The 17371-nt window shown below is 42.3% G+C and overlaps 1 protein-coding gene across 4 annotated transcripts in view; it reads right to left on the bottom strand.

Moving 5' to 3' along the window:
* Nucleotides 1-17371, bottom strand: part of ARHGAP20 (Rho GTPase activating protein 20) — a 61968-nt gene that overhangs the window by 21558 nt on the left and 23039 nt on the right. For 3 of the 4 annotated variants that reach the window (XM_048294773.1, XM_048294775.1, XM_048294774.1), the window contains exons 3-6: nucleotides 12421-12591; nucleotides 4897-5046; nucleotides 3001-3042; nucleotides 1980-2064 (exon numbers count right to left, since the gene is read on the bottom strand). In XM_048294773.1, the coding sequence (XP_048150730.1) occupies nucleotides 1980-2064; nucleotides 3001-3042; nucleotides 4897-5046; nucleotides 12421-12591 (448 nt within the window). The remainder of the gene's footprint in view (nucleotides 1-1979; nucleotides 2065-3000; nucleotides 3043-4896; nucleotides 5047-12420; nucleotides 12592-17371) is intronic. The other variant, XM_048294776.1, reaches the window with a different exon arrangement.

Here is a 17371-nt window from a genome sequence, read left to right on the forward strand (position 1 = left end):
ACTTTCCACAGGCAGTCTTTCCAGAGTGAGATTTCAGCACCAGCTGCCTGGCACCAGTGTTGCTCCTGTACTGCTGGGCAGTGCTCTGTACCTCAGCTCCATGGGTTGCTCTAATGCTTGCAGCATCACACCCACCCTGGCCTCACTTCCCAGCCAACTCCACACACCAAGCACAAGTCATTAAGCCCTCATTAGAGGTTGGCTTGGCTCTGCCAATAGGACTACACAGCTTTGGATTGCAGCTGGTTCATGGCCAGACTAAAGCCTTGGCAGAACACAGGCAAGCCAACTGCAACAAACCACCCAGGCATACCTGATGGCCCAAAGAAGGGAAGGTAGCAGAGCTGGGATGTAGATGTTTACCGCCAGTCTCAAGACAGTTTGCAATGCCCTGACACCTTGTGTAACATGTCAATTTTATGCTGGCCATAAGATGTTCAGGTGAAACAAACCCCCTGACATCTTGCATTTAAAAAAGATCTGAGCTGTACATTTGTGTAAGTCCCTGACAGTAACAAGCTGTCATGGTAATGAAAGGAAAGTAGTGAGAATACTGTATATCTTGCTTCAGGACAGATCTGAATGCTCATACCATAAAAAATTTAACATTTGCCTGAAGCAATGACATCTGGCTCTCAGGAGTAGGTCAGCACATTTGCATAAGTTTTCCTCTTGGCTAGAATATAGTTTGTGCCTTGTGTTCAGCCTTCCCTACTGTCCAAAAATGAAATAATTCTTGGGCATCTCCAGCTGCTGTAGCACAGGAACCACAGCACCATAAGAACTATGTGCATCACAAAATTTCCATCTGTTCCTCCTCTGTTTTATTACTGATAATATCTAGACTACAGTGTGTCATTCCTAGGACTGTCAGTATCAAGAGACCATATATGGCACGAGAGCTAATTATAGCTAAGGAGAAAAGACATTGAAAAAAACCCCAACAAACCCTGGTACAAGACTGCAACGCCTGAGTGCATGTATGATTTATAGACTTTTACACCAGAGCAGACCTTGATCTGCAGTCCTGCATTTGAACTGTCACAATTATCAGTATTGTTTATTAACTTTTGTATTAGCAACCTGGCAATTCTATCACTGTTTACCTTAATAATGATTTTCTGGGGGGGAAAAAAAAAAAAGAAAAAGGCAGACTCCTTTATGCTTACATTTATGCAAATATAGAATTCTAAGTGGAGATTCATTGTTGGGCAAAGACTTACAGTGAAATCTAACTTCTGTGAAAATTTCTTATGCCCTTGCCCATGCTCCTTAGGATTCTGAGCTTGAAATACAGATGTCACAAGCATAGTTAGAAAGAAAAGACAAAAAGCACAGGAAGAATGGATGGATTATCACTGAATGCTAGGGTATCTCTATGGAACTCACCACATATGAGAATTTAGCTTAAATTGGTTAAAAATTATGTAGTCAGAAAGGTACAAATCACCCTATGGATGACCTTCCTTTACCATCTACTCTTTGGCTATAAATTTACCAACATCAATTATTTGATGAATAATATGCTTAAGGCAATTTCAGGGTGTTCTTATATACTGCTTTACTGACTTAAAATCATTATAAACAATAAAACAACTGCAACTTTGCAGAATTTAATGAAGGCAGCTGTGGATTTCGATAAGTTTACAAGCAATAAAACAAAAAAAGGAAACATTGTACTGACATTTCTGGAGATGCTTATGCGTAAATTCTGCTAGAGGTGTTTCTTGGGACTTCACTTAGTTCATGTGCCAGAACCAGTATTTCTTACCAAGCACACTGTCTTTAAAATGGAAATCATGTATTATACACCGGGAAAAAACATTTCAGGGCTGTCTATACCGAGCCTTTTCAAGGGGTTGAATCCTTAAAGGAGATTGCAAACCAAAGGAACCCTCTCAATATCCAAAGGACTTGCAGGTGAATAGCACTCATAGGTGATGTGGATTTAGACCCCTGTTTAGCTCAAGAACACTTACATATGCACAAGTTCCCACATCCTTTGCAATTATCGTCAGAGGAATGCTTTTAGGATGGTCTTTTTCCTTCTCTTCTCTTATTCGACTGACAAAGCAAGTACAAAACAAGTAAATTTTTAACATTGCAAACATAAATAGCAAGATGTAGATTTATACAGCAATCCAGCAGTAACTTGGTAAGAAGGAGATTGTTTGCAGATGTACTGCAGTAGAAACATCTCTGAGGACAAGAAAGCTTCCAGCAGTATCTGGAAGGGATGCTGACTGTGGCCCCCAGTAATGCCCTTTTGTACTGAAGTTTACTGTAGAAAGCAGAGACAGTGAAAACAAAAACTACCCATCACTGTGATGCCTCAGTCTGCACTAAAGACTCCTACAGGAATCAGTTACATCAGTACAGACTAGTTCTAAGGACTGAACAGTGAACTGGAAACCATTGCGGTAAGGATGATTTAAACAACCCAGGTACTCTGAAGAATCAGACAAAGACACAAGCCTCAACCAGAAGACCTGGGTGACCAGAAAACAGAACCATCACTAGTAGTTTTCCATCCAAACACTGAATGAAATAAGACAGCTCTATTAATGCAAACCCTCCCACCTTATCCTGCAGCTTGGGGCATGTTTTTTAAGAACTAAATACAGCCAGCCTTGAGCAGCATACAAGTTAGAGGAGAGGTTCCTCAGCTGGGCTTGATTAAATGCCATCAGCGTGGAAAGAGCTCCAGGCTCAACTGGAGCCATAGTGGCAGAGCTCCTGCTGCTGTGTTGAGAAGCAGCAATGTGTGATAGGAATTACTCCAGCTTTCTGCTGAGCACAGGGAAGCAATTCCCTCCTTGCACAGTGATTTTTGCATGAAAGCAGACAAGATCTTCTGAGGGAGAAGACATGAGATTTTTTATTCTTAATGTCACTTTGAAAGAGCTTATCTATCATGATGGCATAGGCACCACAGCTTGGAAATCACTCGTCTAGACCGGGACTCTTTGCAGTGTCTTTAAAGACCATATAATAAAGTACCTTTGCAAAAAAGACAGCCATGTTTCCTTTTGTTCTGCAGACCTGAAAGAATTAAAGAAAACCAGGACAAATCAGCCACCATTCTAATACCAAAATAGTCCTTGTACAAACCACAAACGAATAGACTGTTTCTTGGTTGCAATTTCATAAATACCTACAAAACCTAAAAGGTTTATCCAGATTTGAATGAAAAGTCTGCTTCCCTGTTAAGTCAACTGAAAAGCCTGCCATGGAAATCAAAAGCCCCAGTTATCAGTTTTTGCCACAGAAGGTAAAGCCTTACCAGTTAATTCAGTAGGAAATGTGTTGAGTTCTTAAAGTAATGTCCAAATAGAAGAGGAGGGCACTTTAAAAAAAGAGCTTAATTCAAAAGTTTAAAGGTTATTTCCTCAGGTATGCAGACTTATTTCCACTTTCACTATTCTAATTATTTTCTTATTTATTAGTTGTTTTATCAGCACATCACAAAGCACATATCAGCCCATTGAACTTAGTAGGGTTTAACTTTGGACATTTCAAGGCTTATCTCATTTATCTTTATCTCATGTGTATACTTTGAAGGATACAAAGCTGTCCAGTTAAATGTAGCTAATAATATGACAGTTCAAGAAGTCTAACCTAATTTTGCTTCAACTTTCTTGATTTAAATCCTGTCCCAGATGTAACTGCTATTCCCAGTGCTGCTTTTGCAAATGACATTCTTCAAATTTCCAGAGCAGGCATTTGGGGAACTACAGAGCTACTCAATGACACTGCGAGGGAAATGCACTTTATAAATGTTACAAATGTGATTCTGATTTGGTTGTTTCAGTTCTGCTGGACAGTCATCTATGGACTCACACATGGCACTTCAGATTTTTCTGTGTACCTCCAGACATAAAAGAATTTCACTTCTGTAAAATCTCTTAGTCTTTTTTTGACTGAAGCTATTGCTTTCCTATTCAGCTACTTTCACATATCTATAAAGGATCACATGCTGTCTTTAGATCAAAGCTCCCGTTTATTGGCAAGATTTCAGTTGAAAATCAATAGAAAATTCCATCTTTGTTTCAGGACTATTAAGTGTAAAAAACATAAACAGCACAACCAGCTCAAGAGAGTGCACTTTGTAGACAACATTGTCCTAAGGTATGGACAATGTGACACAGAAATTAAGCCGGTTACTTCAGCTTTTGCTCTCTGTTGATAAAGAAGAAAACGCATTTTCCAAGACCCAGGCAAATTACTGTGGCTAAGCAGCTGGGATTTCAGGGGGATGGTGCCCTCCCTCATCCAAAGTGACGAAAGAGCCCTCCTGCTGCGACTAAAATTATCTTAATCACTGAAATTACCTCTACAGCCCGTATGTATCTTACAGTCAATGCTGCAAAGACAGACCAAAAATTTTTCTCTTTATTAAAATGCACAGATTCTGCTTTAAGAGGAATTTTGACATTTTCTCTGGCACAATTAAATCGAAAAGAGAAATAGGACAAGGTCAGTATTTCACTGTTTGTTTCCTGCTACTTCTAATACATGGCCTTCTGTTTAAAGCTGTCTTATGAGACTTTGATCCTTTCATTAGCTTGGCTATTTAATATTTGTCGTTCATCTTATTAATTAGCCAAGGTGTTTGTCAAGTTATACAAAAAAAGGTAATTTCCACTGAGCAAGTTTGCATCACAGAAAGTGCTTTGCCAAATCACGCATTTTCTCAACTTCTAAAATGGTAAGCGAGATGGAAGATGAGGTATGGAGGGCAACTTGCTCGAAGCAGTAGAAGGAATTGGTTAGAGAATCAGCAAGTTGCTGCTCCCCACAGTCACTGGTGCTGAAATGAATCTATGATAGTCTTGTTACCTGTCAGCCTAAAAACATTTATGTAACTTGTTAAATAAAATATATCTCAATTCTTACCTGAAATTTGCCACACAGTTTGTAGTGGGCCAGCCCAAAACAAAGGACCGGTCTGGGTCTGTGCTGCCTTCACAGACTTCTTCTGTACAAAATGCTGTCCACATCTCACAGAGACGTGCTTGGCACTTAAGTTTGAAATGAGAGTGTGACCTGCAGGCAGAAATTCACAGGTGTGTCACACACATGAAAACACAGATGGCAGATTAAACAACTAGAGGTTTTTTTCCTTCAGGCACATGTGAGGCTTGCACTGGAGCTGGTAGAAGAAGCACCTCTGCTTCAGTTTAAAAAAAAAAGTTTTATCGGGTTGCATATAAAAACATACCACTTTTTCATTTAAATGGGATCAACAAATCTCTTATTTGTGGGACAAACAGATTGCTTGTGGCATCCCTGGACATCCCCCTTCTCAGGGGAATCTGTCCATGTCTAGAGTCCCCCTCCAAATCTCACCATGAGGCAAAGATTGCCACTTGTATTTGACTCTTCTTTCAGTGACTTTAATGCCATTGAGGAGTTCACAATACAGTTCTATTGCTTAGCCCCAGGGTCAAAAAATTATGATGAGTTTAAGTAGTGACAACTGGGCCAGAGCAAATGAAGCAAACCTGAACAAAGAACAAGCAGAAAATTGCCATTTGTGTTAACTACTGCACAGGTCACCACACAGCCTTCACAAACTTTCAACATGGTAGGTTTAGGACCACATCACTTGCAGAATAAGCCAGGACCTTGTGCATTCTCAAAATATTTACTCATCTACAAGAAAGATACATAATTTTCCCAGTTTTTAAAAATTTGGCCCTTCCTGTGTTTTATGCTCCTAAACAATTGAGTAAAGCTCAAATGTACAGAATTTCACATTTTAACTTCAACTCTTTTCTTCTAATAGATTTCTCTTTATAAGTCTCCTTCCTTTGTAGGATTAGTGAGTGCTAGTGCTACATGAGAAACAAGTAAAAACTCCCAAAGTCAATCCAGCTCTGTAGCACTGCAACAGCGACTTGCTTCAAGCCTTGCAGACTGAATTACCTGAGCTATGGTTCTCCTGGGCCAAAAGGGAAAGGCTGGAGGAAAAGTGTCCCCTCCCTGAAACCAAAATCATGTCAGCTCACCAGTGTATTGCAAATGGGGATGGGGACAGTGCTGGGCACCATGATTAGTGCTCCATGAATAAACATGCCAGGTAAGCTGTTTCTTAGAGCTTTGGTACACATGGACTACTTTCTCTGAGATTAGTCTCATTTAAAAGATATTTGATTTAGGACAGACTGAACTAATACAGTCTGAAACATGAAAGCACTTGAACCTTGTGGCTTTAAAGAGGACATAGACGAACCTGGCTGGCCTGAGGTTTCCAGCTGACATTGTGCTAACAGCTGTGGTGGGATAGTGCAGCAAATTCAGAGGAAGGTCAGGAAAGAACCATCAGTGCATATCAAACCTAAAACTACATGGTCTCCTGATCAGCTGAACATTTCACCTCTCTTTATTACGTTTTGCTACCCAGTCAAAGAGAAACTTAAATACAGGAGCACATTTCAACATGCTTGTTAGCAAATCAGTTTATGATGCAACAAGTAAGATCTGTCAAGAATACAAAAATAACTGTATTCTGACTGACCATGGAATGAATTGTGAAAAATGTAGATTTACAAAAAAATACAGCTGTGAATAATAATGTAGATGTTAATAAGTGGATGTCTGGTATGACTCCACCAATCAATCTGTTGACCCTCCCTTTCTCCTCAACTTCTTTTTGCCATTACCCAGTACAGTGAATATTCTACATGCTGTTTCATTTTTTAAACATTTACAGTCCATAAAGCCAGACCCCTACAGTGCCAGTAGCGGGTGTCAGCAGGGTGTTGGCAGAAACACAAGGATGTTCTCCAGTCATGCTTTGTTGGGGTCCCTCCCCTGCCGTGTAGCCCTGGGAGAGGGGCCCTGAGGGCACAGACACGGGGCTTCCCTGTCCCTGCTCAGCCTCGTTCCCATTGGTTGGTTTGTGTTCCCTGCGCGGGAGAAGGACCCTTGGTCCCGTGACTGGGACAGTTCCTGGGCAGAGCTCCGGCCATGCGGCTGGAGAAATAAACATCTCTGAAACAGCTATCAAGAATCTGTCTGTCCATATATATTTCCTTTCCACGGGACTCCTGGTTTGAGATATGCGTGTTGCAGGATCCCCACTGCAACAAATGGTGGAGATTTGTGAGCAGAACGATCCCCGATCCCTAAGCGACTGATTTGTGTGAGTAAACCCTGGAAACTTTGGATTCCTCTTCTTGGTTTTGCTTTGCTATTCCATATCTGAACTATGGAGGAACCGTGGGAAGACTCTTGGCTCTCAGAGCCGCATATGGACATTTATCTTAAACTTAAAATGATTCTTGAACAACGATTTGTAAATTTTAGCTTGATTCAAGCTCAAAAAGAACTGAAACACTTCCTGGCATGGTTGTTTAAGAACTTTTTCTATGTTTCTTGGGATTTAATTCTTACCAAGGGCTTTTGGAAAACCGTTTGGACACAGTTAATACTGGAGTCAAAATATATGCCGATGGAAGAATATTTTCGTGAATATTATTTAGTTACTGAGACTGTTGAGCAATGTCAGCTGTGTCCTGGTGAAGGGAAGCGTGGCGCAGGGACCGTGCGGCCCAGGCCACGTGCACCGAGCGCTCTGAGAGCAGCAGCGAGGCAGTTCCCGCGCGCGGGCGGAGCCACGCGAGCCGCAGTGTCGGTGGCGGAGCGAGGCGCGGCGGGACCCGGCGGTGCCTGCCCGGTCCTGTGCAGTGCGTGGTGGAGCGAGCCCCGTGAACGCCCGACTGAGAGGGGCGGCGCGCGGGCGGCGGCTGGCGGCGATGGCGGTGGAACGGAGCCGCGCCCAGCCGAGACGCGCGCTGGAGCGGGGCGCGGGGGAGTCATCGCTCGGGGGCCCGGCCGAGATGTGGGTGCAGCGCCCGACAGCGGCAGCGAAGCTGCGACCAGAGGAGGCGACGCACGGAGAACTGAGCGGCGTGGCCCGGCCCGGCCCGCGCAGCCCCGAACGCGACCCCGGGAAGAGCGCGCAGGCACGAGCAGCCCCGACAATTCCAACACGGGAGCGACCGAAAGAGACAGCAAAGACGCAGCGAGACAGAAAACAGCAGCCACTCGGAAAAAGGAAAAGATCGTAGCAACTAAGACCTTAGGGATAGTAAAATGGTATAATGTTAAGCAAAATTATGGTTTTATAACAAGGTGTGACAACCAGCAAGACATATTCGTGCATAGAACTGCTATTAAAAAGAATAACCCTGAAAAATGCATCCCAAGCTTGGGAGATGGAGAGGTGGTGGAATTTAATATTGTACTAGGGAGAAAAGGGTTACAAGCATCGCAGGTCACTGGGCCTGATGGTGTTCCTGTAAAAGGCAGTATATATGCAAAAAAATCGTAGTCATGTTAGACAGTATCTCCATTGTAAGCCCCCCCTACAGTTTCCCTTTCCTAATCCCACCTTTCCCTTTTACCCTATGTCCTATTACCCCCAGTGTATTCCCAATCCGTTTTTTCATCCATGGTTTCCCTCACAAAACCATGCTTTTGCCAATTGTTTCCCCAAAAATCCCTTTCCAATGCCGAGTGGGGGATGAAAAGGGGGAGGGAAGAAGTTAAACCCTCTCCTGCCTCAGTTTCCCCACAAAGCATGCTCAGAGAATTCTGTCTCCCTTCTGTCAGCCCTAAGATGTTCCAGAGAATCTGTTTGGACATTTAAAGACTCAGGAGGGTGGCTTGTTTTGTTTTGAAACTGTTCTTGTTATGTTTATCCAGTTGTTTTCATTCTCCTTTTATTAAAATAAAACGGGTGAGGTGTTGGGGTCCCTCCCCCGCCGTGTAGCCCTGGGAGAGGGGCCCTGAGGGCACAGACACGGGGCTACCCTGTCCCTGCTCAGCCTCGTTCCCATTGGTTGGTTTGTGTTCCCTGCGCGGGAGAAGGACCCTTGGTCCCGTGACTGGGACAGTTCCTGGGCAGAGCTCCGGCCATGCGGCTGGAGAAATAAACATCTCTGAAACAGCTAGCAAGAATCTGTCTGTCTATATATATATTTCCTTTCCACGGGACTCCTGGTTTGATATATGCGTGTTGCAGGATCCCCACTGCAACAATGCTTGATGTATATTCTTACCCTGTTTGCCATGCCTGGCCACAGCTTTCAGCTATTATCAGTATTCAAGTGGCCTGGTTTCCAGAGGCGCTGAAACAGTAGCCTCCATTAACATCTAGAGAGCTTGAAGTATAATTTTATCCCTATCTGCCACGTCCTTCATGCAATCCATGTCTTCTCAGCATTTGTGAAACGTAGGTCTTCTATCTAAGTGCCAAAGCATTACCTTTAGAAACTAATATATCATTGCTGACTAAGGAAGCAGCATGACATAACATTTAAAAAATGGGTACAGTAACAATCTAATGAGTATTATACATTTTTTAAGGAAGTCCCCTAGCAAAAGTTACTGTAAATATCAGGCAGATCCCAAAACCACTGAAATGAACAGAAAAATCATGAACACCAATGCTGTATATATTGACACAGCCCAAGTTATGCCACCACTGCAGAGTACACAGAGTTCCTTTTGCTTACAATTGGATACCTTGCAGGCAATAATAAATGGAAGATTAATTTCTTTCTAGATTTGCTAATCTCCTTAACTGAACCCTCTGACAAAAGCATTTATGGATCTACTGTGAGACTGCTACCGTAATTCCATGTATGCACTCAACCCTTAATTTCTATGTCACTTTGGGAAAATACCCTTAAAAGGCTTGTGTATGTACACAGCTGCACATCACAAAGGAGAAAAAGGAAACCATTTCTCTGTGTCCCCCACACAAAAACTTACGAGACACCTTCATCATTAAACTGACAGATCCTTGAAATGTTTACTCTGCCAAATAAAAACATACACTCTCTGTAAGAAACCTAATCAATATATAAAAAAGAGTATAACATTTTACATAATTAGCTTTGGTTTAGTGAGAAAAACTCTTTCAATCAATACATTTTTGACTTAATCCTCACATAAAGGTAGTGAAGGACAGGGTAGCAGAGGAGCACAGCATGTGAGTATCATTCTTATTTTTTATGAACTGGTATAATGCATCATAGGAAACCATAAGAGTTTGTATTGCAGAAATTATTAGAAAGTAGCAAAAAAATGAACCTACAGGCCCCTTGTCCAAAGCCATAGATGGACCAGTTGTGGAGACAACTCACCCTCGCAAATTTCAATGGGAGCAATGCCAATTTTTTGCCTTTAAGCAGGAGTTCGGTGCTGCACAAGCAGTTTACTCAGCAAGCTCAGAGGACACAAGACACTTGTTCTCTTTAGGAAAAACTTGTACCCATTTGCTGATCATACAAAGCCTGATTGTACATGAGCTCCATTTGTACAGTGACTGGTCACCTGCAGCTGAGCTCACACCCGCACGGGGCCCAGCTGTACCGAAGATTCCTTAGGGGTTCACATGCCCAAAACAGAAAAACTACTTAAGACAGAATTATTCACAAGGAATAATTCTGAAGTTAAGTAAGATTCAACTGTATCATTAATTCTGTCCTAGTCTTACTGCTTTGACTCTGTACCTGCTATTAAAAAGTCAATAGCAATCCACAGTCACGGCCACATAGCAATACACACACTCGGGTTTTCCTTCTAGGAATTGGCATTGGCATTTTAGTGTGAGACAGCTTTAAAAATGCTGATTTTTAAGTAGTATTCATTAGTGACAGCTCTGATGCTTTAATTGGTGACAGGGCAGCTGTAGAGAGAACATCCCAATTAGTTCTTCAAAATACATGAAGTAAAATCACTCAAAATACTATTTTTACCATTTCTAGCAAAGACTTGCTCCCCCCCCATATTTTTCACATGCAAAAGCACAAATTGTCCTCTAGCACCTTTTTTAAACATTGTATCTCTTCCCCACATTAAATCACATGCTGTAAGAGCTGTTATTACTCCCTGGGGACCAGAGTTTTGTGTGGTTACACCAACTAGTGCTTTCCTATGCAAATAGTCCCGCTGGGACCCAGCCAAACCTGCAGTAATGTGCAGCTCAGCCTGGGTCTGTAACACAGCTTCTGCTCAGCAGGCTGACCAGGGAGGGGGTGCTGTATCCCTCCTGACTGTACTCTTCTACAATTTAGGAGCTGAGCTAGTGGACCATGCCCACTGGAAAGCTAGTGGACAGAGTGAGAGACCCCCAAGAGTATGACTCCCCTCACCCACTATCAATGCTCTTTCAGCACAGGTGAGTTTGCCACAGTAAGGAGCTGGTTTTGCCTCACTTACTGTAAGAGCAATCTAGAAACCTAGGTAAGTTACAAATATTTCACTTTACAGCTGAAATTAGGTGAGGTGAATTCCACCCTCAACAAGCAACAAACAAAAATCAACACAGTAACAATGCTGTTTCTGCTACTGCTGGTAGAATACCAAGATTTCCCCTAAATATCCTTATGCTCACCACCCACCCATAGCAGAACATGTTTTGTGTAAAATATCCTCTGTGTTGTCACACCACATCGAGTGAGGGAGTTCAGCTGGGGGGGTTATGTTTACTATGTGTGATTCAAACAGACACAGCTCAGATTTCTACAGAAAACACAGATTTCTTCTGGCTTTTCCCAGAAGCCCCTGAAACAATTGCTTAAGCGAAACAACACATTGGAAAAGCCCAGGACTTCCGCTGAGATTGCCCACCCTGTGAAACCACAACACAGTGCCTAACAGAGAGTGAAGCTACATCAGGATTTTTTATTATTACTTCTCCACAAGCCATAACAACAAGTGAAAGCACCCTCTAAAATCGCCTTAAACCACAAATGCCGCATGAAGCTGGCATGCTAGACACAGCTTGTAAATGTGATTTAATTGTGAATGGTACAGTGAATAATCAGAGCTCAACAGCAAGCCTGATTACACATGAACACTACCCAGACTGCTCAGCATCGCTTCCCCTTCCCCGTGCTCCTTCTGGCACAGGACAACCTACAGAGACAGACACTGCAGTGCCGCCTGCAATCTCTATTTTTATACGGCTGCTCATCCTTGGTGTGTATCAAAGCAGCTTCCAGGTAAGGATTAAGACCTCTAACCCCCCTACAGCACAAGCACTGGTGTTATCCAAACCCCACAGGACTGAAGAGGACCTGTCTAAAACAAGAAGTTGAAGGTAGCACATTGGACACAGTTGAGAGCCAATGAGTCTTTTGTGACACTGCGCTCCCAAAGTGGAGAAGATGACACAAAACATGAAATATATCAAAGATTATCTGATATTTCCATAAAATTCTGCATCCTGAAATTCCTCTATGGCTATGAGGTTTTCAAAGATGCCTGGAGAGGTGAAAATAAAACGTTTCCTTATGATTTAGGGAAGATTTGCTACTTAAAAAGTATTCTGAAAATCCATTATATGTTCCACTGAAGAAAAGGTCTGCTCTGCAGGAGCAGCGCCTGAGGGGCCATACTCACTTGGACTTGGCAACAACCAGAAGGTCTGTGAAGAGGAAAAGGTGTCGCTCCTGGGTTTGCAGACTCGTCTTCAGCTGCACGTGGCCGTCCAGGATGAACGTTCGGTTGTGGCATATGAAAGACTGCACAAGGGGCCATGCCTCTGGGCTGATGGGGGACAAGCAGCCTTCCCTGCAGAGACATAAAATAAACAGAGTAAAGGAAAGCAAATCAGCTACTCGCCTGGGAGTGAGAACCAGGCAGTGACTTCCCACAGCTGCTGCCAAAAAGTAATTCATTTGACCACATTTCAGTGAAAGGTGAGAGGGGCTTACAGGGTAATTCAGCAGTCAGATTCTGACACAAAATCTGTTAGGGACTATCCTCACTGAATCTTTTACAGCCCAAGCTGTAGCATTTGGCATGGGTCGCATTTAGCAAAGGACAATAATTTAGACACAGCCCTCCCCATTTTAGCTATTTGTATTTGCTTCCCTTTGTATTGAAGTCTTAGAGAAAATATTTCATCTCCTGTAGGCTCTCCAAAAAGAGAGAGGACACATATGCATGATGAATAGATAACTGCACAACCACCTCCATCAGAATAGGACTCATACTCAGGGTTAAAAGCCATTTATAGAAATTATTCAGAACCAAGGACAAATATAAGGTGTAACTGAACCTTGCTAGAGACACACCATGCACTAGACGCAACCTGAGAAGGCTGCTCAGCCTTTCTCTCTCCCAGTACACAACCCACAAGCAATGAATGAAGCTCCTGCTGCAGGGTTTGGTTGTGTGGCTGGAGCACAACTATGCTCATCTGACGCTGCTGGGTAATCCAAACCCAACTCTGTGGGGGAAATATCAGGCTTTCTCCTAGAAGACACTTTTCTAAGTGATCTTTTCTAAGGAGGTATTGCAGCCCAAGGTGGAGACATGGTTCTTGCAAACTCTCCTGATCGACCTGTTCTACATAAAGTAGCTGAATAGTTATTGAAGCAGAAATAGGTTTTCTCTAGCATGATGGTCAGCTTACTCACCCAGACAGGATATCCCTACTTTCTGAGCCTTGCTCTAACAAACGACCATTTATATGAAGCCAAATCAAAAGAATGTGAGTGTCTGAGAGGACAACACTCCTTCTTTAGGGCTCCCTGGAAGCTTGTAGCAGGTGAGGCTCTCCCTTGGAAAGCCAGAGGCATGGCCTCAAGTTCTCACACAAAGCTGAGAGAACTGAACCTAGGTCTCCTATACCCTGGTGTACCTTAAATAATGAATTTCTGGATTAAATCCAGGAACCATCAGTATCTTTACTCATGATTTTAAAATCCAACTTTTCAATTACTGGCTTTCCCAAGAGATGCCTCCAAATGCATCATTTCCCTCTGGCCAAATGAATCAGTTCAATTTTTATTCAAATGTATTTACTTATTTTCTTCTTGTTAAAAAAAATTAAGCTAGCACTTGGCAGGATCAGCCTGGCAAGGGCAGGCTGAAGTGAACAGCTTTGCAAGTCCCGTTTATTCCTGGTCCCACTGGAATGGATGACAAACACTTTTTTGGGAGAAGAAATGGAGCTTATACAGTGAAAGTCACAAAATAAATGGGAGGGAAATGAAAGAAAACAAGAGCAAGCAGAGGAAACCTTCAAAGGTCATACACCTTCTTCTACCTCTCTTAGAGCATGGACGACTCATGACCCTCCCCTCCTGGATACTTGTGGCTGGATTATGCTGGAAATTATTTAGGAAATCCTGACAGCTGGGAGAGAAAGGATAAGCTCTAAGATTGGCCTACATTAGCAGGACACACTTTCACTGATGTGTAAGGAGCTGGCGAGGATCTCTATCTGCTGGGGAGAGCCTTGTTTGGCCTTGGATTCCCCTTTCCGGCTGAGAGTCTTGAGTTTTCAAAAGAATTCCTCAACTTATTTTGTCTTAAACTGTGTCTTAATCTTGTCGTTTATTACCTACCCCTTCAGGTAAGAGAGAAAGAAGAGGAATGACTTGGAGAATGAATAATGCAAACCTAAGTCATTTGATCATTCCTAAGCGGAAGGGGTGTCCAGGAGTGTGGAGGTTAAAGCAGAGGGAGGAGTTTGGTCCAGCATAACAGGGATACACACTGTGTGGCCAGCAACAGGAGCCAGGGGAACAACAAGCACCTCTCCTGTCCTGTCACTCAACTAGAAATTGCCACCTCACCAGTTCATTAACGAGTGCTAGGTAACTGGGACTCCATTTCATTAACTCCCTAGCAGCACTTGGCACAGAGACTTAAACAGAATTCAGGAATGCTGATGAGTCCACCTGTGTGAAAGCCATGCATGGTCTTTACCTCAAAGATTAAATCAGGGATATGCTCACCTGTATTTGAACCCAGTAACAACAATTGTGAAGAAAACCCTTTTCACATTACGCTGCTGTAATCAAATCGGCAGAAGCATTCTTACAATTACAGGCTCTGGCTTTTGTGTCTCCATATAGGCAATTCTGTTTGATTATTCCTATTTGTACATTTTCTACATCATGATTCATAAGCCCAGGAGCCTCTCAAATTAAACTAAGCAAAATCTTTGTCATGTTGGCACACAAATGAAGGTGCAGTAGATTTAGTAATGCCAGCAGGGTCAAGCAAATTGAACTGCCTTTTGAGCCAGTGCCTTTCAAGCACATCTGTCATCTGAACTCTAATAAGCACCCTTACATATGCTAATATTAGACCTTACCTGATAAGCCTTATTAAAAAAAAAAAAAAAAAGTGCCAATATTTTCTTCAAAGTGGAAAAAAAATCAAAGCCATTAATTCAGCCAGAATCTTCTAACGCCCCAGGAACAAGGAACATGGAGGAAATTCATGTCAGCAGTGACAAAAAACATCTTTTGGAAAGCAGGCGTTTGATCCTCTCAATTAATGTTCCATTGTTACAAGACATGAATGAAACCGAAGTGTTGTTACATTGAAGAAAATGCAGATCAGCAATATCCTCAGGCACAGGGATTTATATGAGAGAGGTATTTTTGCAGTTCAGTTTTTAATGGCTCAATGATTTTTCTGGCCATTAGATGGGTCTAATTTTGAAAAAGTGCTAAGTATGTAAATACTGATTCTTTGAAAATTCTTTTCAATAAAATTAGGCAAAACTCAGGTCAACATGGTTTCTGCTACAAATAAAAAATAAAAGTCAGTGATGTAGGGCTCTCTCTGCCTTCCCTGTGTTTCCCTAAACATCACTTTATGATTAAGACATGTAAAAATCCCACGCAGTAACATCCTTCCATTCTGGCAGAAAAAAAGGCTGTCATCAAGCTTTGTTAAGAAGGAACTGTGAACTGATTCCTGAAAGATGGGGTTAGATGGGGATCCTGTAGAGCCAACAATCAGTCATGTTCCACTTTGTGAGGAAGCAAGGCTGACAATGATGTTTTGATGTCATTGCCATTCTAAAACTCTAGTCTTAAGTGGACATTTTTTTCTAAAAGTACTATTTTGGGGGTCAGAAATTTTCATGTGGGATTTTAACTAAGGAGAACATCTTGTAATTTGAGGATATCTACAGAGATATTCTTGAGCTATTCAGGAAAAGACTAAAATCACTGTGCTGGATGAAATTATTAGAAAGTTAATTGAAGACTTTTCTCTGGGTGTTTCCAGAATATAAATTTTTATACCTCTTATTTTTCAAATTAATCAAAATAGGCATTTTGTGCCTATTCAAAAGACACTATGATTTAAAAAAAACCACTTCAATTTTGTAAGTGAAACATATGAGGGCAAAATCTACAGTAGTCAGCCAAATACTGAAAAACGTATCTCAGCTGCATTCAGTGTGAAAGGAAATGTCAGAGCTCACTTCATTGATCCTGTATTTACCAGAAACCACAGAAACACAAAAAATACTTCTTCCCCCTGAAGAGCTTCCTTGGGGTTTCCAATAAAACCGATACCTGAATGGCATTACCCACTAAATGTTTATTCTTGGTGTTAATGGAGATGTCAGCTTTATTCTCTGTTTGTAGTGAAAACAATGAAAGAAATTATACTTTTTGAAGGAGATCTTAACAATCCATGTTAAGTGGTTACTAAATCCATGATCCGGATGTCATTTATGCCAATAGGAAGCTTCCCCTGATTTCAGTTGATGCTGACTTCAGTCTTTCATTGATTTAGATTAAGCTCTAAGATGCCTCAGGGGAACAACCTGTTCCTAGGTAGCTAAGCTGGAATGAGCTGCTGCAGGTATCTCAGCTACATGACATCCCTCTCACAGACTGCTCATGCTCCATCCTAAACCTCACTCCATTGTTTTGGCTGTTGTTCTCTGCCAGAACTTCTCTTCGCTGATGCGCTCTCTGCAGCCACAGAAGTCCACTTCCTCTTATGATGCAGCACCAGTGCTCTCTGCACAACTGATACCTATTGAAATAAAATGCCATTTCTCTTTTTAACCTCTGAAGTCCTTCTAAAGAGGTAGGTGAGAAATTCCCCTTTTCATTACAGAGCAGTGAAATGACAACTATTCAAAAGGCTGAAAGCTGAACCAGCCCAGCCAAGTGTGAGGCTGCACTTGGTCTGTCAAACACGTACGTAATACCTTTCCAAATTCCTCTTACAGCGAACAACCTGGCCTACACTCATTTCACAAATATGTACTGTAGGTATAAATCCTGCATGCCTCCACTGGTGCTGAAGCTCAAGGACCAGAGGCTCTTTCCAGTTTTCATACAATCAAGCATAGAAACATAGAATATCCTGAGGTGGAAGGGACCCACGAGAATCATTCAACCATAGACCCACAGAATAGCTTGAGTCGGAAGGGACCTTTAAAGGTCATCTAGTCCAACACCCCTGCAATGAGCAGGGACACCTTCCACTACATCAGGCTGCTCAGAGCCCTGACCAACCTGACCTTGAATCTTCCTAGGCATGGGGTATCTTAACACCTCTCAAGGAAACCTTTCTTAGAGGC

Source organism: Corvus hawaiiensis, chromosome 2 (assembly GCF_020740725.1).
Source record: "Corvus hawaiiensis isolate bCorHaw1 chromosome 2, bCorHaw1.pri.cur, whole genome shotgun sequence".
In the NCBI taxonomy this organism is placed as follows: Eukaryota; Metazoa; Chordata; class Aves; order Passeriformes; family Corvidae; genus Corvus; species Corvus hawaiiensis.